General features: G+C 40.1%; 2 protein-coding genes across 2 annotated transcripts in view; both read right to left on the reverse strand.

Moving 5' to 3' along the window:
* RGR (retinal G protein coupled receptor) overlaps positions 1-23,389 on the reverse strand; it is a 282,289-nt gene that overhangs the window by 113,612 nt on the left and 145,288 nt on the right. The window lies entirely within an intron of this gene.
* GHITM (growth hormone inducible transmembrane protein) overlaps positions 808-23,389 on the reverse strand; it is a 773,276-nt gene continuing 750,694 nt past the window's right edge. Inside the window, exons 2-10 of the mRNA XM_050803879.1 lie at positions 15,996-16,067; positions 13,971-14,138; positions 11,886-11,985; positions 10,513-10,624; positions 9,596-9,737; positions 5,115-5,223; positions 3,706-3,894; positions 3,063-3,234; positions 808-1,714 (exon numbers count right to left, since the gene is read on the reverse strand). Coding sequence (XP_050659836.1) covers positions 1,630-1,714; positions 3,063-3,234; positions 3,706-3,894; positions 5,115-5,223; positions 9,596-9,737; positions 10,513-10,624; positions 11,886-11,985; positions 13,971-14,099 — 1,038 coding nt within the window. The 5' untranslated portion in view covers positions 14,100-14,138; positions 15,996-16,067 and the 3' untranslated portion in view covers positions 808-1,629. The remainder of the gene's footprint in view (positions 1,715-3,062; positions 3,235-3,705; positions 3,895-5,114; positions 5,224-9,595; positions 9,738-10,512; positions 10,625-11,885; positions 11,986-13,970; positions 14,139-15,995; positions 16,068-23,389) is intronic.

The following is a 23,389-nucleotide window of genomic DNA, read 5'->3' on the forward strand; positions in this document are numbered from 1 at the left end:
CACTAGGAAAAATAAGACCCATCACCACCTGCCTGAAACCTTTGTTTCAGAAATAAGCATCCTACGTACTTGGAGATGATTATTACTTCTGGATTACTGTAATAAATATTTGTCAAAAATAGCAATCATCTCAGTCATCATACAGACTTCTTTTCCTTCATTAAAGACAAAAATAGGCCGGGCGCGGTGGCTCAAGCCTGTAATCCCAGCACTTTGGGAGGCCGAGGCGGGTGGATCACGAGGTCAGGAGATTGAGACCATCCTGGCTAACATGGTGAAACCCCGTCTCTACTAAAAATACAAAAAACTAGCCGGGCGTGGTGGCGGGCGCCTGTAGTCCCAGCTACTCGGAGGCTGAGGCAGGAGAATGGCGTGAACCTGGGAGGCGGAGCCTTGCAGTGAGCCGAGATCGCGCCATTGCACTCCAGCCTGGGTGACACAGCGCGAGACTCCGTCTCAAAAAAAAAAAAAAAAAAAAAAGACAAAAATAACTCTTCTGTATCAAAAAACTTACGAATGTCTCAAGAAAGTAATGGTGTAGCAGTGAAGAATTTCCCTCATTAAGCTTTTGGGTTGATATATTTCATTAAGACAGAATTAGTTCTGTGTGCTTTGCTTTTTAGTGCTTAGTCTTAGAAGGAATGCAAGAAACCAAAAGTCTTAGGAGAAAAACTGCTTTCATAATTTCAAGTGTAAGCCACAAACAGGCTTTTCTATAAAGGCTTCAAAGCTTGAAGAGATGACAAAAGCAAGCTGTATTCAATTAGACAGTTCAATAAATATGCAAAAATAAAAAACACTTAGCAATCATGAGTATACTATTTGTATTCTGGAAAAAGCAACATACTTCATGCTTTGAATATTTTCTCTTGAGAATAGCTTTAAAGTTATTTCCTTTCGTAACATTCAAAAGTAAAACACACATATATAATTCCATCAAGGATTCTCTGTATGATTAACATTCTGTACTTTCCTAACAAGTCAAACATGACCACATCTGTATTGGAAAGACAGCACTGAGAAGCAACAGCAGGAGAATGCATCATCTGTGTCTGTTTCAGGATTAACAGTTTTGTTAAGTTCAGCAGATGAATGTAACAATGATCATTTGTTTCCAAATACCCAGGTGTTTCTTACTGGCTCCTCACTAATCAAAAAAAAAAAAAAAAAAAAAAAAAAAAGACTGCAGGTGACTCCTTCTCTCTGGTCCCTTTACCAAAGCTCCAAATCACTTATGACATTAATTACAATATTCTGCACTCCAAAAACTATGCAAACACAGGTTTGCTAAATTTTACCTACTTAGCAAACCTACTAAATTTTAAAGCAGAAAACACTTACATTCTCATGATACAAACTTTAGTTTTCACATTCACTACAACGTTTTAAAATCACTCAAACATGAGAATTGAAAATGTGTGTGCTTATTTGGGAGTCGATTACTGCATTTATTCTCCAGAAAAAAAAGCAGACCTGAGGCATCACATTACTGGAACATTTAAACATGATGACATGTTCTTATCTTCTAAACTTCAATGAAAGCTGCTTGTACAAACTATTTAATGCGTATCTGCCCCATTAAACAAGCAAGATGTTTGATGTAGCAGAGAAGCCAGACGCTGAGTCACTTCATTTCTTTCTGTTGCTTCCAGTTGCTAGCATAGTTGCAACTCGTATAAATATATTTAATGTATCCATGTAGATACTCAGCATCCTAGAAAAGAAAATTATGCCTATTACATATGATGCAATTCTAATAGCGATGATGAATTCTTAATATACAAAAGAAAAAAAGCAATACTATTTGTCTTAGTGATATAAAATGGAAATTAAAAATAAGATGTTTAACTGCCAACTAATGAAATCCTAGACCAGAAAATAGTTAAGGTCTTCCTTTTGGCAGACTCATCTTTTAAATGTTAAAGAGCAGTTTAAAAAAAATCATTATTTTGTTCTCTGACACTCTGCATATATCAACTTGCAAAGAAAACTAGGTGGCAGACAATGAAATAATCAAAACAAGACCAAAGAAACACTTTTATTAAAACCTGTTAGACACAAGTCTGGCATTTTTTAATATAAAAGACCCACTTCACCCCCTAAAGAAAACTTCCACAGATCTGTAAGCTTTATAGCAACTTTTTTACATTAAGTTTTATTTTTAGATAAAGAAAATCAAATTACTTTTAAAAAAATGTGACAGACACAATGAAACTGACTCAAGAAAATTGTTTAAATAAAATAACCTACTTTGGTAGACTCCAAGAAAAAAGAAAAAAAAAACCATAACAACAATGCCAATTAAAGTTGCCTATCTCTGAAACTAGAATCTTTATACTGAAGAGTTTCTAATTTCTAGAAGTATAAAATAGGCTTTTCTATTAAAAATTGCAAGTCAATTATATACCTTTTCCAATAAATAATACTTGACTAATACATTTCTTCAGTTTTAAAGTCTGCAAAATACACTAACAAAATTAACTAACCAATAAGAGCACGTTATTTATTGTACCCTGAGGCTGGCTCACAAAAATAGACAAAATATTCTGATAATAGAATGCACTAAGTTGCAATATAATCAGAGGTTTTTTGGATAGTTTACTAAACAGAACAGACCAAACTGCAACAAAAAATAGGAAATCTGACAAAGCCATTGGTGTGGTTTAAGCTGTGACCCTCCTCCACCCCCACAACAAAATATGATGAAATCCTAAGCCCCGGTACACAGGTAGAGCACGATGTGAAGATGGAGGCAGAGACTGAATGATCCATCTACAAGCCAAGGAATGTCAAGGACTGCCAGCAGTAACAAGAAGCTGAGAGGCAGGGAACAGATTTTCCCTCAGGGCCCTCAGAAGTACAACCCTGCTAACACCTTGAGTTTAGATTTCTGGCCTCCAGAACTACAAGAGAATCAAGTTTTGTTTTAAGCCACCTAGTTTGCGATACTTTGTTAACAGTATCCCTAGAAAACTAATACGGCCATAAAACAAAACAGATCAAATACACACAAGCATCCTTATGTGACAGAGTAACAGTGTTAAGTAAAAAGCATTACTTACGAGTTAATGGGATCATATTTTTGAACTCCATACGCTGGTGACACTTCTGCACGCTTGATTACTTTCTGGGTATCATACAAGAGGAACATGCTGAAAAGAACTAATCCACCATACATTGCCACTGAGTAAAGAGTGGCACCAGCCACAGTGGTAGGTGGAAGAAACATAGATCCTGAAATCAAAATGCAAAAACAATTAAGATTTTTTTAAAAAAGGATTTCGAATAACTGAGTTTATGATTTATATTACTTAAAAAAAATCTCCTTGGTATACTGTGCAGGTAAGACGACATCTGGGTATACGTACTGTCTAATCTTATTTATATTAGTTCAAAACCCATGATACTCATTCCTCCAATGAGCCACTTGCCCATTTCACAGGAAGGTTCTTGCATCGCACCAGAACAATATTCATGTTCTCCAGACCAACTTTCCCATTTTAGATGTATTTGGTAAAGCCAGTAATAATGGTTGACCATGTTGCCATGATTTTTATATGATGCCAATAGTAAAATCCAGTCAAATTAGCATCAATCTTTAAAAAAACTTTTAAAATAAATGACTCGGTCAATTAGGATATTGGAGTATTTCAGGTTACAAGAAACTATGCACCAAGAATTAAGTGTTAAAACATAGCAGCTTACCCAGTGAGGACACAAAGACGAGACCCAGGCCCACTCCCAGGGGCGCACCCATGTTCAGAAACTTTTCACTGGGGGCACACATGGCCACAGTGGAGAGGCCTCCCACAATGCCAGCTGTGTACCATGCAGCTCTGATGAGAAGAGGACCCCCTAATATTGTCAGAGGAGCCACCACTGCACCCATCACACCTGGAGAAAGAGCAAGTGCTCATTAAGTATTTACTAAATAACAAGCAAAAGGAAAATATCACTTCTAACATGCCACTTTATATTATACCTTACTGTTTAAGCACTATGATTCAAAAAGTTCTGCCTTTTAGATGATACTACCCCCACCAAATTTTACAACCCAAACTGGTGACTACTCAAATTCTGTATCACAACATTAACACTATTCCTAATCAATCACACTCACAAGCAAACACTAATCTACTTATTTAATAACCATCAAATTCCATGCAGCTATTTGAATCTGATCTTACCACTAGTTTCTACAACATTCATATAATTCAGATAAAGAAGCTTAAAACAAGTAACTCAAGGTCAATCCTACTACTATCAAAAGCGAAAAGCATACGATGATAAACTTAAAGTGTGGGAACTTCTAAGACAGACACTGCTGTTGCTTTACATAATAAGGATTGCTAATAGCTTATAAATAATTTTAGTTGTCAGATATTTATAAATAATTTCATAAAAATTACAGTAAAAATTTTACCAATAATTTAACCAAGGTAAAGGAACTCCTTAACTGAAAAAAATCTTAGATAATGCATTATTTCAGCGTTAAGCAGAATAAGTTACCTTTTACTTAAATGCAGTTTACCTCACAGACTAGGCACAAAGCTATCTTTATACTGAATTTTCAATACTAAAGAGTAACATTTTTAGATCAAGCTGTATGGTTAATAAGGTATACTATCTCATAATGATGAATAATTTAAAAATACTTTTTGCTCTAGGCAAAACAGTGGGTGAAATTTCTACACAGAACACTTCTATTAGGACTTCTCTCAGTTTTTTGTATTTTGCAGCAACATTGTTAGCACAACTTTCTCTATCCTCAGTTTTTAATTATTCTAAATATACCAGACAAAAACAACTCTCAAATGATGCGTACTAGATAGAAAGCCCTCCTGGTATTGAACAAAACACACAGAAGTCAATCTCTGCATATATTAGACTGTCAAAAGACACCAAGTTTCGTATTGAAGATGTCCATGGTCTTAGGAGCAAAATCAACCTTTCGAACCAAAGGTCTGGCAAAAAGGCAGCCAGTAATGACTGAAGAAAATTGTGTTTTCTAAACATGAGGTTTAAATTCCATGTAGGTCATTTACAATTGGGAAGAGCCACCTAAAAAAGGTAGTAGTCAAGGTTGTCTCATAACAATTTAAAACAGAACGTACCAGAATGTAGCAACCAGGCAAGATGTTTTGGGCCTGGGCTCTGGTCATATGGTATTGATTGTACCAGCATTCCAGCTCCAATCATGGCTGCAAAGGTCACACCAATTGTCTGAAAGACAAGTACTATTAAGAAAAACTGATCCTTATATGAAAACAAAGCAGAAACCCACAGGTTTGAAGTCCAATTAGTTATTTCTAATACATTAGTTGTAAAAATGTTAAAGATAATAAATCAAAGCTTAAAGTCAGGTGTGGTGGCTCATGCCTGCAATCCCAGCACTTTGGGAGGCTGGGGCGGATGGATCATCTGAGGTCAGGAGTTCGAGACCAGCCTGGCTAACAAGGTGAAATCCCGTCTCTACTAAAAATACAAAAATTAGCCAGGTGCAGTGGTGCATGCCTGTAGTCCCAGCTACTTGGAAGGCTGAGGCAGGAAAATCACTTGAACCGGGGAGGTGGAGGTTACAATGAGCCAAGATCGTGCCACTGCACTCTAGCCTGGGCAACAGAGCGAGACTCCATCTCAAAAAAAAAAAAAAAAAAAAAAAAAAAATCAAAGCTTTTATTTTTCTGCCACATTAAAAGCTCTGGGTTTATTTCACAGTTTTGGCTAAGTTAGCATGAGTGCCCCCTACTGCCATATATGAGGTTTTGCAGACAGCTTCAAATGCATGACTTAAGCTTGGACTGGTATCACATCTTTTAACAATTTTATTCTTGTTGGGCAGAGGTGAAACAAAAACCCGTTAGGGATCCCAAGATAATTAACTCTTAATTAAAAAATATATTTTTGTATAGCACAAATAGGATTTCTTTAAAATCAGTCAAGCTTACAAATTAATTTAAAAAAAGAAAATATATATAGCACATAGCTTTGAACTCCATATCTGCTAAATGAAGACTTGAAAAATAGAAAATAGATATCACAGCACACGGAAAAGAAAAATGAGAAATAAGATTCTATACTTCTACCCTTCCAGGTTTATGGTTAATTTGGTCCTCATTCCTTTTCTTTGCCTATCTTAGATTTCCAGTGTTATAATATTTAAATATTCCTTGTGTATGACAAGAAATGTACTAATATGTAATGGAAAAAAGACAGTGCTCATCTTCAAGAAATTTAAATCAGAGATTGCAAACCTGTAGCCCTTGGAATCAGGCCACAGATGTTTTGTTTGGCAAACTATGTAAAAACAACAACAACAACAACAAACAAACAAACAAACAAAAACATGGTGAATGGTTTTAGTTGAGAAGGCTACTCTAGATGTCAGTAACCTCTAGATGTCAACAATCTCCTGTGTGACACACCAGGCCTCCTCACTCACCTGTATCATCTGTCTCACCCATGAACATCAAATATTCAACCTCTAATATAAAGTACAGGTAAACAAAACAGTTGGTTTTGCCAAGAATGGGAAAATCTTTTTTTTTTTTTTTTTTTTTTGAGACGGAGTCTCGCTCTGTAGCCCGGGCTGGAGTGCAGTGGCCGGATCTCAGCTCACTGCAAGCTCCACCTCCCAGGTTTACGCCATTCTCCTGCCTCAGCCTCCCGAGTAGCTGGGACTACAGGCGCCGCCACCTCGCCCGGCTAGTTTTTTGTATTTTTAGTAGAGACGGGGTTTCACGGTGTTCGCCAGGATGGTCTCGATCTCCTGACCTCGTGATCCGCCCGTCTCGGCCTCCCAAAGTGCTGGGATTACAGGCTTGAGCCACCGCGCCCGGCCAAGAATGGGAAAATCTTAACACAAAAAAGCATACTGAGCTGGGTGCGGCGGTATGTGCCTGTAGAGTCAGTTACTTGTGAAGCTGAGGTGAGAGGATCACTTGAGCCCAGGAATTCGAGCCAAGCCTAGGCAAACATAGAGACCTAGTCTATTTTTAAAAAACATTAAAGAGAAAAGAAAAGCATATCAAGCTCCACTCCACCATTTTCTAATGAGAAATAATTACTACAAACTATTTCACACATACTCTGTGGGCAGCACTTTTGGGATATTTACTGCAATTAAATTTGTTAAAGATCTTTTATCATCTAGTCTCACTCCAAATTCTTCATTCCAACCACACTGAACTGGCAGGGCTGCCAACATGCCCCAAAGTTTCAGCCTCCTTAATTCAGTCCATCATGCCTAAGAATACCTCCTTCCATATCTGGTCGACTTACTGAAGTATTGTCTCATCATCTCAAAAGCTTTTTCTAGTAGGTACCCTGGTTACCCAGGAGCAAGATCAGATACCTCTCCTCAGAAGCACTTGGGACAAACTTTGACATTATCTGCATGTCTATGTGTGTATTTGTATATATATGTCTGTCACACCCAAAAGGTTACATCTTCATCTCTGTAACACTTGTCTTTGGCTTTCCCGAGTATTTTCTGTATTACTAACAGTGGAAGAGGGTAATCTTTTGTCCAGAAGGGACTGGGATATGGCCCAAACACAAAACTTCTTTGAAGCCTCATTTTAGAGCCTAAAATTTTAGGTAAATATTGCCATGTTTATTACAAAAGTATTGTTTTAAATTATTTGCTTTTGATTAAAACTGACATCCCCAGTGAGAACATTATCGGCCTTTGTGAACCTCTGGGCTGGGAGATTGATGGCATCTATGTGAAAAGCATCATCCTAAAAATACATAAATGTCCAAATGGCTATGCTACTGTTAACAGCTATCCTTTAGTAAAGTATAATACAGTGAAAATATTATGGCTTTTGGTCCCTAGGTGGGGAATCAGTGTTACATGAACTCTCCCAACTCTCCTTCCCCTCCAGTCTCACACTCTGCTCTAGTTCAGGTTCTTATCATCCCTCGTTTCAGATCTTACAAAGGCACAGCTGGTACAGCTGCTCCACGTCCCTTCCACATTGGTTCTAAAAACTCAAATATAAATCACACTTTTGTTGTTCCAGTATCTCCAATGGCCTCCGACTGCTTAGGTTCTCTCCTCAGCTTGACAATCATACCCTTTCTAACCATATCTTCTTCAACATCCAGACCCCAAACACTTGAACTTCCCTCTAATGGGATTGCAAGTCACCTCTAAAATTAGGTTTTCCTACCTCCTCTTCGCTTAAACTGGTAAAATTGGACTGCCCTTGTCTACTTAAATTTTTTTTTTTAATTTTTAAAACTTTGTATTTATTTAAAAATTACCAAGTGTCTCACTACATTGCCCAGGTTGGTCTCAAATTCCTAGGCTCAAGCAATCTTCCTGCCTCAGCCTCCCAGAATGCTGGGATTACAGGTGTGAGCCACTACACTTGGCCCTCTTGTCTACTCTAAAATAAATGAAACATGTTAGCCTTCAACAACCCTGATTAAATAAACGTCTCCTTCATGGACCTTGCCTAACTGTTCAAGACAGAAACTCTCGACTGACTTTGCACTTTCTTACTGCATATCTGTGCCACTTATTCCAGTTCATCTCTTCTACCAAATAGCAGAATAGGGCACACATATTCAAATTCTCGTATCTAGCAAAATAACAAGGGCTCTAGAGAAACTCATTAAATATAAAAATCTTCTATAAGGTCAAGAATCTTAGGAATAGTAGCAGCAACACTCTTCTACCCTTAACTGCAGAAAATGCCTAGGTTTTTGTACTGGGCATTTCCGTCTGACTTCTAAGACGATTTTGCATTTGCTTTTTTTTTTTTTAGTAAACTGCTATAAATTAGAGGCTGTTTGCTATCTGCTGCTAGACAAGAACATTGTCCCTGTAAGTTTTATTTCTAACTCCTCCGGTATTATTAGAATACATGTTTAATAGGCCGGGCGCGGTGGCTCACGCCTGTAATCCCAGCACTTTGGGAGGCCGAGGCTGGCGGATCACAAGGTCAGGAGATCGAGACCACGGTGAAACCCCGTCTCTACTAAAAATACAAAAAATTAGCCGGGCGCAGTGGCGGGCGCCTGTAGTCCCAGCTACTCAGGAGGCTGAGGCAGGAGAATGGCGTAAACCCAGGAGGCGGAGCTTGCAGTGAGCCGAGATCGCGCCACTGCACTCCAGCCTGGGCGACAGAGCGAGACTCTCAAAAAAAAAAAAAAAAAAAACAAACAAAAAGAATAATAGCTGACCTACCCAGAATGAACTTCCTACTTTATCTCGGCTGCACTAATACAGGCTGAGTATCCCTCATCAGAAATGCTTGGGACCAGAAGTGTTTCAGACTTCAGATTTCAGACTATTTATCATTATACTTCATTGTTGTTAGGGTTCAGGATCCCTAATCCAAAAACCCAAAATGTGAAGTGCTACAATTTTCTTTGAGCATCATGTTGGCACCACAAATGTTTTAGATTTTGGAGCATTTCTGGATTTTAAATTAGGGATGCTCAACCTGTAATTCATACATTATTTGAACAAAAACTTGTTCAATACAGTATTCTTTCCATTTAATACCCCCTTCCCTCCAATATGTTTTATCTAATCTTTTGATCTTCAGATGAAAAAGGAAAACAAAAACAGCTGACTTACCACCAAAGAGCCTCTCATCATGAAGTTCATGAGAACAGGCGTTCTGCTTATTGCTATGGCAGACAAAGCTGTTAAACCAACACTCCCTGCTAAGTACATATAGGTGGAATGAATTCTATCCTTCACATACTGAGGCCAAATTCTGTAAGAAACATGACATGATTAATTTATAAAATTACAGATTTGATTTCTGGTTGAGTCATATATTAGGTGGGCGACCTCGTGATAAATCATTTTCTACTTTAAATTTTATTCACTTCATTTATCATGGAAATAATCATGATAATTATGCATACCTGGGAATTACTATAAGGATTAAATGAGATAAAACATACAAGCACATATAAAAAACAACATATTTTTGGCTGGGTGCAGTGGCTCACACCTGTAACCCCAGCACTTTGGGAGGCCGAAGTGGGTGGATCACCAGAGGTCAGGAGATTGAGACCACCCTGGCCAACATGGTGAAACCCCATCTCTAAAGACACAAAAAATAGCTGGGCGTGGCGGCGGGCACCTGTAGTCCCAGCTACTCAGGAGCCTGCGGCAGGAGAATTGCCTGAACCTGGGAGGCGGAAATTGCAGTGAGCTGAGATCGCACCACTGCACTCCAGCCTGGGTGACAGAGCGAGACTCCTTCTCAAAACAAACAAACAAACAAACAAAAAAAACCAAACAACAACAACAACATATTTTCTCCTTACTTAAATACATATAACCTTGCTAAAAGATTTGTATTTAGATTTGAATAAATAAATGTCAAACAAGCAAGAAGAGATTCTTTATTTATGTGTATACACAAAGACTGGACACAAAACATTCCAAAGTGACTAAAGATAGGAATGAAAAGAAAACCGGAATTTTTGTTTTGAGGTTGGAGTTGTTTAGGAACAATTTACTTAAAACAATTTACTTACACAGCCTTTTCAATAGCTCCAATCTCATTAGACAGTCCCAACCCATAGTAGCACAATGCTCCAAGACCAACAGCAGCCCCTCCAGCAACAAACCATCTTCCCATCTGATCAACTGCAGAACACAGAAGGAAATGCAGGTTAGTACTGGCACATCTGGACAAAGCCTTTAAAATATTTATGAAGGGAATCAAATAATGTATCATATTTAATAACAGCCATAATCAGTGCATATGGGGCACAGAAACTGCCTCAATGTTAGGTAACCAGTAGAAAAAAAACACTCCTGAAACAAAGGTATAAAAATCAGTACCAAAAAGAATGAATCAGACTTGGTGAATCTTCAACCTCACTCCAACAATATTTGAGGGGGCAGTATGTCTGTAGATGTGGAGCTACTTCTGTGACACACACTATTTTACTAATAAGAGGCTGAAGTATATTCACATGACATTCATGGAAAGTAAAAAATGAGAAGGAAATGTTAACAGTCATACCACACTGCCTGGTATTAACACAAATGATGCTTTACATGGAAATCAAGAAAAAACAGAAAGAAAATATAATCAGTGTTTATGCAGCAGAATCAAATGAGAGGAGGCTCCTGTTTTAGGGTACTGACAGACAACTAACTTATCAACTCTAACTCAACAGAGGTATTCATAAAGTGCATCTTATTCTTTTAGTCTAATTCGTTTACTAAGAATATTTTACCAGGCTGTCACTACATAATTTGCATGATTTGGTCTCTAGGGTCAAATCAGAAAGAAATGACCTGAAGGATACTGATTAGGGCTCTCTCCCATTGTAAAGACATTTTGTAAGATTATTAAGGAGCAGTGGTATTCTTTGAATAGCTTTAGGATGATTAACAATCTAGTTTCTGAACTTGCGAAGCTGATATCCAAACTGAACCAAGCTGGCAATACGTTAAAGTACTGCCTCCTGAGGCCCTATGTGAGCAGTCAGTTAAAGGACTCTTCTTGGACAGCTAGGCTTTTACTAACATCTATGTGTTGGCGATTTATTCCTAATCTGAAACATAAACAAATATTATATGCTTGAATGAGGATTCTACACACTTAAAATGAACTTTCTCAACAGACTATACCTTTTGGACTATGGCATATTAATAATCCTTTTCTTTAAAAAAAGGGAAAGTAAAATTTCCACTGGAATAAGTATGACTGATAACCACTGAATCCAGTGCAAAGTACCAAACTTTGCTGGATTGTCAGATCTCAGAATAATGATGTGGTCTTCCCAGAAAATGCACAAATACACACACAAATACACATATGTTTTTAGGAAGTTGTTCATGGACCTCTTAAAACATATCCATAGATTCTAGGTTAAAAAATAAGACAGCCACCTACTTTTAAATATTTTTTCCATCGATGGTTCAAATGCTGCCTCTTTGAGTTCTTGACCAGTTCTCCCACGCCGCATCCCAATTCTTGTTTTGGTGGCATATTCCTGACACACACATGCAAACAAAGACATGGACCACCCACATGAAAACAGACATCAGTAAAATAAAATGCAAGATCTCTTTACATTAGAAAACTCTAGTTAAAGAAAGTTGGTACTTTCTATATACGTAACTTCACTATGAAAATTTATTAGCCAACTTAAAAAACTAAATGTAAAACTAAATAAGTAAATGTATACCTTTCCTGGGCTCCACCTTTGGTAGTAATTCATTATATTCTTCTTAGTTTCAATTTCAGAAAAACTGTTTCTTTTACAAGCTATAGATTTACATACCTAGAATTATTTATTTTAAATCCTAACCAAATATCAAGATGAGAATCTATTAGCATTTTTAAGAAATGCATTCTATAAGCATTATTAGCTATATTTCGTCATCTGGGATATGCACTCAAGAAAGGCATCTTTCCTTAACACAAAGCCAAGAGGAAGAAAGACTACTACCTCCATTTTGGCTCTTTTTCAACAGCGGAACAGTTAATTTAAAAGAGAAAAAGTCTCCTTCTAGCTTCTGTATATTGTCCTCATTACCTCACTTTAAACCTTATAATTTGAATGCTAGAACATAAATCTAGTATAAAGATGGGTTTCTTTCTAATATGGGGGGAAAAAAGAAAGATCAGACTGTTACTATGTCTATATAGAAAGTAGTAGACATAAGAGACTCCATTTTGTTCTGCATTTGAGATGCTGTTAATCTGTGACCCTACCCCCAACCTTGTCCTTGCAAGAGACATGTGCTGTGGTGACTCAAGGTTTTACGGATTTTGGGCTGTGCAGGATGTGCCTTGTTAAACAAGTGCCTGAAGGCAGCTTGCTGGTTAAAAGTCTTAAAAGTCATCACCATTCTCTTAATCTCAAGTACCCAGGGACACGCACACTGCCAAAGGTTGCAGGGACCTCTGCCTAGGAAAGCTAGGTATTGTCCAAGGTTTCTCCCCATGTGATAGTCTGAAATACGGCCTCGTGGGAAGGGAAAGACCTGATCGTCCCCCAGCCTGACACCCGTGAAGGGTCTGTGCTGAGGAGGACTAGTACAAGAGGAAAGAAGGCCTCTTGGCAGTTGTTGGCAGTTGAGATAGAGAAAAGCATCTGTCTCCTGCCCGTCTTGGGCAATGGAACATCTTGGTGTAAAATCCGATTATATGCTGTTTACTGAGATAGGAGAAAACCGCCTTAGGGCAAAAGGTGGGACTTGCTGGTGCAATGCTGCTAAAAGGTTCATGGAGATGTTTGCATATGCATATCAAGGCAGAGCAGTTTCCTTTAAACTTATTCATGTCACAGAGAACTTTATTCATGTCTTACTGCTGATTTTCTCCTTACAATGATCCTATTATCCTACCACTCCCTTATCTTTAAGATGGTAAAGATAATTATCAATAAATACTAGGGAACTCAGAGACCAGTGCCGGCGTGGGTCCTCTGTATGCTGAGTGCCGGTCCCCTGGGCCCATTTTTTCTTTCTCTCTACTTTGTCTCTGTGTCTCATTTCTTTTCTCAAGTCTCTCGTTCCACCTAACGAGAAATGCCCACAGGTGTGGAGGGGTAGGCCATCCCTTCATCTAATCTGACAGAGATTATCAATCTAAATAAGAGATAATTTCTTCAATAATTTATTAAGCTATTGGCCAACTGGTAATATCCCTGGGTTCTTAAACTTCTGACTATGTGCTCCAGGATCTCCGTTACACCACATAACTCTCAATCCCTCACAATGTACTCTAAATTTTCTAAATGAGAAACTCCAGAAGCTGTAAGCAAAAGCAAAGTTACAGAAATTCATTTTCTTTTTCATATGGGATAAGGAGGGACCAGAATGATACAAACTAATGGGGAGAAAGAGCTGACAGGGATATTATCAGGGCCAATTGACGTATAACACACTAAAGGCAGCAGCCACACTCTGCCAAAAAGAAAGGGCACAAATGGAAAAAGCAGCAATATAAAAAAATTCAGATTATCTTTACCCTGCTGGGTGTTAACAGCCATTGATTCTTCGTGATGGAATTCTTCACAACAGGGGAGGCCTTGGTGAAAGCTGGGTGGAAAACCCTAGAAGGTAGTGTCCGGAGACACACAAGCCTTGCAGCCAACATGGTGGTGGTGCACCAGGTCTACCAAGCAGATCTGAAATGCTAGTAAAAAAAGGCAAAAACAACAAAAAGAACATAAACAAAACAATCCACTAACCAATAAAGAGAAGGACATATGAGAGTCAGAGTCAAGAAGGAACAAACTATTTTTTAGTAGAAAAGGAAATACAGCCACCTTTTTAATTTTCAGCGATGAATTCTTTGCCCAATCATCCCTTGGTAATGCAAGAAACCCATCCCAGAGAACACAGCTGAGGATGGAGGAACAAATTAGGTTTAAGTCCCAGTTTGACCAATAATAAAATAGATGATTTCAAAAATTATGTGTTAACACAGAATGGCTGTTAACTGGATGTGATTACACCCGGGTCTATGATGGCTTTTACAAATGTAGTTTTGGCTTAAGATTCATACCAGTATCCAGTGGGAAAATTTAAAAGAATCTACATAACGTTTGGTCAGAGAAATAGTGTCATCTAAAGAGACATGAATAGCTCTTCTGCATTACAAAGCTAAAAGATATTAAAAGAAGCCAACTATATGAATTTCAGCTAATCATACCAAATAATACTTTCCTTCAACATAAGATATAAAAATATTCTAAGTTAACCTATTCTATATGTCCTACTATAATGCGTAAAGGACATTTAGTCTTTCAAAGTAAAATCGGTTACCAACTAGGTTTCCCTTACATTAGACTCCCTCAATGGTGTCTTCAAAAGAAAAGCATGCTAAAAACTGGATTATCTTAGCTCCAGGGCACATTATACTAGATGGGTGGTCAACCAGAAGTCAGCGGATAGTGTTTCTGTAATGCTACAGTGAGGTGACTATGATAGGTCAGAATGAAATGACAAGTGCAAACCAACTGGGGCTACCAGCACATCTCTGCCAATGATTTGTAGTGAATTTCAGGCAAGTGATATTCTTCTGGGTCCATTTCCCCATCTGTAACATAACGATTCCCAGTGTTCAGACTACAGCGTTGACCCTTGGACTACCTGCTTGAAAGTGACGCGGACGCATCTTAAAATGTAGGCTCCTGCGTCTTTCTTTGCTCCTAATGATTCTAGCTCTAGGAATAGGACCAAGGATATGTGTTTTAACGAACACTCCAAAAGCTAAGAACTATTGTTTTAAGATACCCGAGCGTCCTCCGAGCTCTGCAACTGAACTGAAGGATCTTAATACTCGGCACCTGGCCTTTGGGAAAACACCCAGCGCTTTTGGAACTTTCGTGCCATTACATCATCTCAACCTATGGCTGTCCTGTATCTTTCTCAGTACTCAGTCCACTGGGGGGGCCGAAGAGGTCCAGCTCAGAGTGACCTCCATGTGGCCTAACAGCACAGAGTGGGAATTCCACTTCTGACACGTTAGAATTGACCTTGTGAGGGGTGTGGATCTCTAAGACTCAGATGTCTGTCTTTGCTACAAAATGGGGAAAATACTACCGACCCTAATCCAAGGGCTTATGCCTCCGTGAGCATTGGATGAGTTTGGGTGCCTGGTCCCCGAGAAAGTTCACCCAGCCCGCTAGATTCGGATGAGAACCTGGCAGCAAACCTCCACGTCAACCCACAACACCTCTGTCCGCGCCCCAGGTGCCGCTACCAGCGCAGCGGCTGTAGGGCCTGGCCGCAAGGATGACTCAGCACCTTGTTGCCCCGGGACAGAAGCACAGCTAGAATAGCCCTTGCGCGCCTGAGCAGGACCTTGTGGCCGCCGCCCTCTCCACTGGGTCACCCACAGGACTGCGACCCCAACGCGCAGGCCGGCCCTGACGCACCCAGCAGCACCGCTGCTACCAGCCCTTCCCTCCGCACCCAGCGGTCCCGTGAGGGCGGCTGTCAGGAGCACCGGGGATCCCGGGCGCCCGCCAGCCAGCCGGAGCATTACCTTGGTCCCCGGTCACCTTCGCTGCGTACTTTCCCTTCCGGGCTCCCAGCACGCTCCTTACGGTCTGAAAGCGCACAGTTCCGCCAGCGCACTGCATGACGCAACATCGAGAGGAGGTAAATAGTACGAGTAGCCAATCACTGGCAGGCCTCCGTCGGAAACGCGGGCACAGTGGGGGAGGAGGGGTTCCGGGTTACGGAGGCGGGGTTCCAAATTGGTGGGGCGGGGCCAGTTGAGGATTGTTGCAGGGAACGTCATAATCAGCGTCCATTTTGCGTATGGGCATGGGAGTCGTCTGGGCCATCTTTGTTCTGGGCAGCGGAGGTCTCTTTTGCTTTTGTTTTAGCCTTTTCACTCGCCGCAGATATAAGAATTATGTAAAAATTGAAAGAAAGTAATGTTAGAGTTAAAAATTATTCCGTTTGGCGGATCATGAGGTCAGGAGATCGAGACCATCCTGGCTAACCCCGTGAAACCCCGTCTCTACTAAAAAATATATAAAAAAAAACTAGCCGGGCGAGGTGGCGGGCGCCTGCAGTCCCAGCTACTCGGGAGGCTGAGGCAGGAGAATGGCGTAAACCTGGGAGGCGGAGCTTGCAGTGAGCTGAGATCCGGCCACTGCACTCCAGCCTGGGTGACAGAGCGAGACTCCGTCTGTAATCCCAGCACTTTGGGAGGCCGAGACGGGCGGATCACGAGGTCGGGAGATCGAGACCATCCTGGCTAACACGGTGAAACCCCGTCTCTACTAAAAAAATACAAAAAACTAGCCGGGCGAGGTGGTGGGCGCCTGTAGTCCCAGCTACTGGGGAGGCTGAGGCAGGAGAATGGCGTGAACCCGGGAGGCGGAGCTTGCAGTGAGCTGAGATCCGGCCACTGCACTCCAGCCTGGGCGACAGTGCGAGACTCCGTCTCAAAAAAAAAAAAAAAAAAAATTATTCCGTTTATTCCGTTCCTTTCTGTTTGAAGGACTTTTTGTCCCTTAATTTATTGTGAGATAAATATGGTTCCAAATGTGACTGCTTCTGAGCAGAGTCATCCGGTTTCTGGGGTCTCACGCAAAAGGTTAGGTGAAATCCAGAAAAGATTTTTTTCTAGATGGTTTTTTCATTGCTTTTTTACTTTCCCGTGTACACTTTCAAGTTTCACCCTAAACCTGTGTAATAGGCCTGATGACAGCTGCCTGTGCCTGGCACCCAGGGTTGCTCTGAGGACTAAGATGTTTCCATTGCGTGTAATTTGATAGGTGAAGCGCTAGTTGTGGAATAAGAAAGGGAGTTACTTTCTTTTTCACTCTCTATTTCTTTTTTTTTTCTTGATTTTATTTATTTTTATTTATTTTTTTAAAATTATACTTTAAGTTCTAGGGTACATGTGCACAAGGTGCAGGTTTGTTACATATGTATACATGTGCCATGTTGGTGTGCTGCACTCATTAACTCGTCATTTACATTAGGTATATCTCCTAATGCTATCCCTCCCCTCTCCTCCCTCCCCACAATAGGCCCCTGTGTGTGATGTTCCCCTTTCTGTGTCCAAGTGATCTCGTTGTTCAATTCCCACCTGTGAGTGAGAACATGCGGTGTTTGGTTTTCTGTTCTTGCGATAGTTTGCTGAGAATGATGGTTTCCAGTTGCATCCGTGTCCCACAAACTCATCCTTTTTTATGGCTGCATAGTATTCCATGGTGTATATGTGCCACATTTTCTTAATCCAGTCTGTCACTGATGGACATTTGGGTTCATTCCAAGTCTTTGCTATTGTGAATAGTGCTGCAATAAACATACATGTGCATGTGTCTTTATAGCAGCATGATTTATAATCGTTTGGGTATATACCCAGTAATGGGATGGCTGGGTTAAATGGTATTTTGACTTCTAGATCCTTGAGGAATCACCACACTGTTTTCCACAATGGTTGAACTAGTTTACAGTCCCACCAACAGTGTAAAAGTGTTCCTATTTCTCTACATCCTCTCCAGCACCTGTTGTTTCCTGACTTTTTAATGATTGCCATTCTAACTGGTGTGAGATGGTATCTCATTGTGGTTTTGATTTGTGTTTCTCTAATGACGAGTGATGAGCATTTTTTCATGTGTCTGTTGGCTGTATGAATGTCTTCTTTTGAGAAGTGTCTGTTCATATCCTTTGCCCACTTTTTGATAGGGTTGTTTGTTTTTTTCTTGTAAATTTGTTTGACTTCTTTGTAGGTTCTGGATATTAGCCCTTTGTCAAATGGGTAGATTGTAAAAATTTTCTCCCATTCTGTAGGTTGCCTGTTCACTCTGATGGTAGTTTCTTTTGCTGTGCAGAAGCTCTTTAGTTTAATTAGATCCCATTTGTCAATTTTGGCTTTTGTTGCCATTGCTTTTGGCGTTTTAGACATGAAGTCCTTGCCCATGCCTATATCCTGAATGGTATAGGTTTTCTTCTAAGGTTTTCATGGTTTTAAGTCTAACATTTAAGTCTCTAATCCATCTTAAATTAATTTTCATATAAGGAGTAAGGAAAGGATCCAGTTTCAGCTTTCTACTTATGGCTAGCCAGTTTTCCCAGCACAATTCATTAAATAGGGAATCCTTTCCCCATTTCTTGTTTTTGTCAGGTTTATCAAAGATCAGATGACTATAGATGTGTGGTATTATTTCTGAGGGCTCTGTTCTGTTCCATTGGTCTGCATCTGTGTTTTGGTACTAGTACCATGCTGTTTTGGTTACTGTAGCCTTGTAGTATAGTTTGAAGTTAGGTAGTGTGGTGCCTCCAGCTTTGTTCTTTTGGCTTAGGATTGTCTTGGCAATGCAGGCTCTTTTTTGGTTCCATATGAACTTTAGAGCAGTTTTTTCCAATTCTGTGAAGAAAGTCATTGGTAGCTTAATGTGGATGTCCTTGAATCTATAAATTACCTTGGGCAGTATGGCCATTTTCACGATATTGATTCTTCCTATCCATGAGCATGGTATGTTCTTCCATTTGTTTGTTTCCTCTTTTATTTCACTGAGCAATGGTTTGTAATTCTCCTTGAAGAGGTCCTTTACATCCCTTGTAAGTTGGATACCTAGGTATTTTATTCTCTTTGAAGCTATTGTGAATGGGAGTTCATTCATTCTCTATTTCAACAAATATTTACTGAATGCTCAACTTTGTACCAAGCTGTGTTCTAGAAATATATACAAATGAATCAGCCAGGCATGGTGGCCCAAGCCTGTAATCCCAGTACTTTGGGAGGCCACAGCCAGTGGATCATGTGAGGTTAGGAGTTCAAGACCAGCCTGGCCAAACCCTATCTCTACTAAAAATACAAAGTTTGCCGGGCATGATGGGCACCTGTAATCTCAGCTACTTGGGAGGCTGAGGCAGGAGAATCACTTGAACCTGGGAGGCAGAGGTTGCAGTGAGCCCAGATTCCGCCACGGCACTCCAGCCTGGGGATAGAGGGAGACTCAGTCTCAAAAAATCAAAATCAAAAACCAAAAAACAACAAATGAATCAAACACGTGTGTGCAACCACCATTTTAACAAAATAAAGTCCTTGCTCTGTGGCTTTACTTTCTGGTAGAGACAGAACACAGAAAAAATATAATGTGATAATACCGTGAAGAAAGAGCCGGTTAAAACCATGAAAGGGTGATAAGGTGATTAACAGCATGCAAAATTCATGAACCTTTATCTCTTAAGCAGTAGTTAATTGTGATTTATGATTCCTAATCATGTAAACCTTGACAAATATAAAGACTTGCCTTCTATGTGGATAATAAAAGAGTCTGGCAGCAACACAAGTCTTATCTCTTTGCACTGAAAATGGCAGGAAAACATTAGAGAAATCTCACTTATGAAACTGAACAGATTAAGCATGACCAATTTAATTTTTTTTCATCTATGCCCTATTTCATTAGCTAGCAAATAGGTTTTCTGTTTGGCTCCTTCAGTGGTAGTCTTTTGTTCTAGAACTTTTGTTATCAGCAGAGAGAAAGGATTTATAACACAGTACCGGAATAAAAATCTTGAAGTCAATGACTCAAGATTTCTTCAAGGTTCCTATTAAAGGTTATTTTCTCCATATTAGAATAAAAATGTCTGATTTCATATTTTCTTTTCTCAAGTAAAGGGCTTATATTTTTGTTTCCACAGGGGTCAAATATTTTGAAGCAGGGGAGGAATCTGGTCACATCGTTGGAAAATATATGCTCTTGTGGCAGTGTAGGAAGGGAGAGGTTCCATGGACCAGGACACTAATGAGGAATTTATTGTAGTTGTTCAACCAAAAGGCGATAAAGGCTGGAATTAAGCCAGTAGAAAGACACAGAGGGGATTATGACAGAGATATATTGCTGAAGTGGAGTTTGCAGGATTGAGTGATTGATCAAATGTAGCTGATAAGAATGAGGGAGACTCCTTGAGTAAGCCTTCTGAATTGGGTGGATAATTATATCATTAATTTAGCAATAGGATACAGGGTGAGATACAAGTGAGGGGAAGTAGATACATAAAACTTAGTTTGAAGTGTTAAATTGTTAAGTTCTCTGCTTCTAAGGTCTTAGAGCATAGGAGAGAGAAAAGGACGAGCCAGGAATGGTGGCATATGCATGTAGTCCGAGTTACTGGGGAGGTAACCCAGGAGCTTAAGGCCAGCCTGGGCAACATAGGGTGATGCTGTCTTTAAAAATAAATAAGTAAATAAAAAGGAAAAGACATGATTCGTGAATCCCAATACCATATATATGTCACGGTTTTTATTACAGGCTGCTGATGAGTTCCGTATTCTCCACTTGCTGGCTAAGTGAGATGTGCTGCGTTATAGTCGAGAAAACTCAGAGCCAAGGACAAAAGATAAAATAGTTTATTTACTTTCAGTTAAAATAAATGCTGTCACCTTGCCCTACTACGCTCTCCCATCAGAAGATGTGGTGTGAGTGAAACAGAGTTGGAAAGGGAGTTCGCTGGGGCTTTAACCTCTGCCCTCCCTGATGGAGTCTCCCAACAAAGGGAAGGTGCTTCTTCCTGGAAGGTGGCAGATGTTTCTGAATGTAGGGATCAACTGGCACCTGCTTCTCATGTGGTTGCTAAGTGGCAGACAACAGAGCAGGTAGGAAAGGGACAAGATCTTCCCGGTCTTGGCCTTGTTTTCCCTTGGAATCCCCAAGGCCTAGATAAACACAAGAATGTGATTGTGAGCAAGCACCTGCTTGTCTGCACCCTTCGAGATGCTGCTCAGTAGTGAGGCGACACTAGAAATATGCATGGGTGAGATGCCCAGCTGGGCACTAACAGACCATTTAGTGTACGACAAGGCAGAGTCATTTGACTCTGCTTGGGTGAGAGATCAAACCATGCCAACTTCAAAAGTTATATCCTGCCAGCCACAGAAAGACAATGAAGCCATGGGGCCTACTCCCTGTAGATTCTGCTGAACAGCAGCTGCATGACAATGCAACGACCAAGAGGTAGAGTGGAAGGACAGAGAACCTACACTTTTCCCCTCCTGTTAAATGCAAATGTTTCTAATCCAGGTGGGGCCCAGGATAGGAGAAAGGACTTTGAACTCCAATGTGACTGATGGTGATAAATCTTGAAACTGACAGATAAATTGTCAGACTGTTCTGAGCTTGCTGAATGGAATAAATAGGCTGTCTGCTCTAAACTGACTGGGGCGTTGAAAGTGACATCGATGGCAGTTTAAAGAAAAATGTAGCTCAATTTTGCATTCACCTAACTGACAATTTTCCAATATATACCCCTCACATATGTGCAACTAAATGCTGTAAGTGGGCTAAAGGACAAAGTCATTAGTGGGGTAGTATCTGTGGAGGGACAGACATTGGCAGAAAATTGAGAATAGTGCCATGCTTTCTGGTCAGGTTTCCAAGAGGAAACCAACACTCAGAAATCATAGTAGCTTTTGTTAAGAAAAATGTATTAGACTGTTCTTGCACTGCTATAAAGAAATACCTGAGGCTGAATATTTTATGAGGAAAGAGGTTTAATTGGCTCATGGTTCTGCAGCCTATACAGGAAGCATAGTGGCATCTGCTTCTGGGGAGGCCTGAGGAAGCTTCCAGTCATGGCAGAAGGCAAAGAGGGGCAGGTACATCACATGGCAAAGGGAGGAGCAAGAGAGAGAGAGTTGGTGGGGAGGGGCCACACACTTTTAAATGACCAGATCTCCTGAGAACTCACTATTTCAAGGACAGCACCAAGGGGATAGTGCTAAACCATTCATAAGAAATTCACTCCCATGATCCAGTCACTTCTTTCCAGGTCCCTCCTCCAATAACGGGGATTATAGTTCAACATGAGATTTGGGTGGGGACAAATATACAAACTATATCAAAAACATAGCAAAGTAAATGGTGGATCTGGGTCTAGAACATGCGATGGAGGCAAAAACTGGTACTTGAAGGATTAAAAAAAAAATCTCTTTTAATATATAATGCAAGGATATGCAGACAGCACATGTGCCAGTATAGCTGCGACATTAAGATGTCAGAGGGGAGGGAATCAGGCAAAAATATCTGAAATGAATTCTTAGGGAAGCAATCATAAAAGGCTGAGGAGCATTGGCCTAGAATATAGGACTTCTGTGATTCACTCTGATGTCAGGCTCATCAAAAAAATTTTGGTGTCACCCTCTATGATTCTATCAGTGAGTTGTTATTTGAGGTGATTTTGTGATCCTGAAGGAAATGAAAATATTTCATTCCAAAATATATTTTATTGACATTGTTCAAGATGACTATTCAGAAAGGCTGGAAATAAAATAATAGCTAAAAAGCTATCTTTTGTGGGAGGGATTAGCATTTGTAGAAAAAGTCTGTATTGATAAAGTCCCTCATTCTCCGAAGGTCTTCCCTTGTCTGATCTAGGAAAGACTGAGAGTCTAGCACTTTAAAGGTCTGAGAGAAACATTTACTGTCTTTCTCTCTGAAGGCTAGTACCTGTGAAGTTACATCTGCATAACAGGATCGCTGTTGCTAGCCAACCCTCCTCTTCTCTCTCTTCCATAACCTGTCTTGCCACTCTAACCTGACTTATCACCATAATCTATTTTTGGCCATACTCTGAGCCCCCATTCTTTCTGTAACCTGGAGATGATGTATAATCTTTTGTACCCCATTGTGGGGTTGGGATTATCACTCTGTGATTTCCCCATGCATGTTAATAGACTTGTATGTCTTTTCTCTTTATTAATCTGCCTTTTGTCATCTTATTTTTCAGGAAAACTTCAGAGGATGAAGGAGGAATCTTCCTTTGGGTCCTACAACCTCTTGATAAATATTCCATAACTATATCCTTTGAGCTTCAGTATCATCTCCCCTCTCCTCCCCTCACCTCCACTCCCCTCCCCTCCCCTTCCCTTTCGAGATGGAGTTTCACTGTTGTTGCCCAGGTTAGAGTGCA

The sequence above is a fragment of the Macaca thibetana genome, chromosome 9 (assembly GCF_024542745.1).
Source record: "Macaca thibetana thibetana isolate TM-01 chromosome 9, ASM2454274v1, whole genome shotgun sequence".
In the NCBI taxonomy this organism is placed as follows: Eukaryota; Metazoa; Chordata; class Mammalia; order Primates; family Cercopithecidae; genus Macaca; species Macaca thibetana.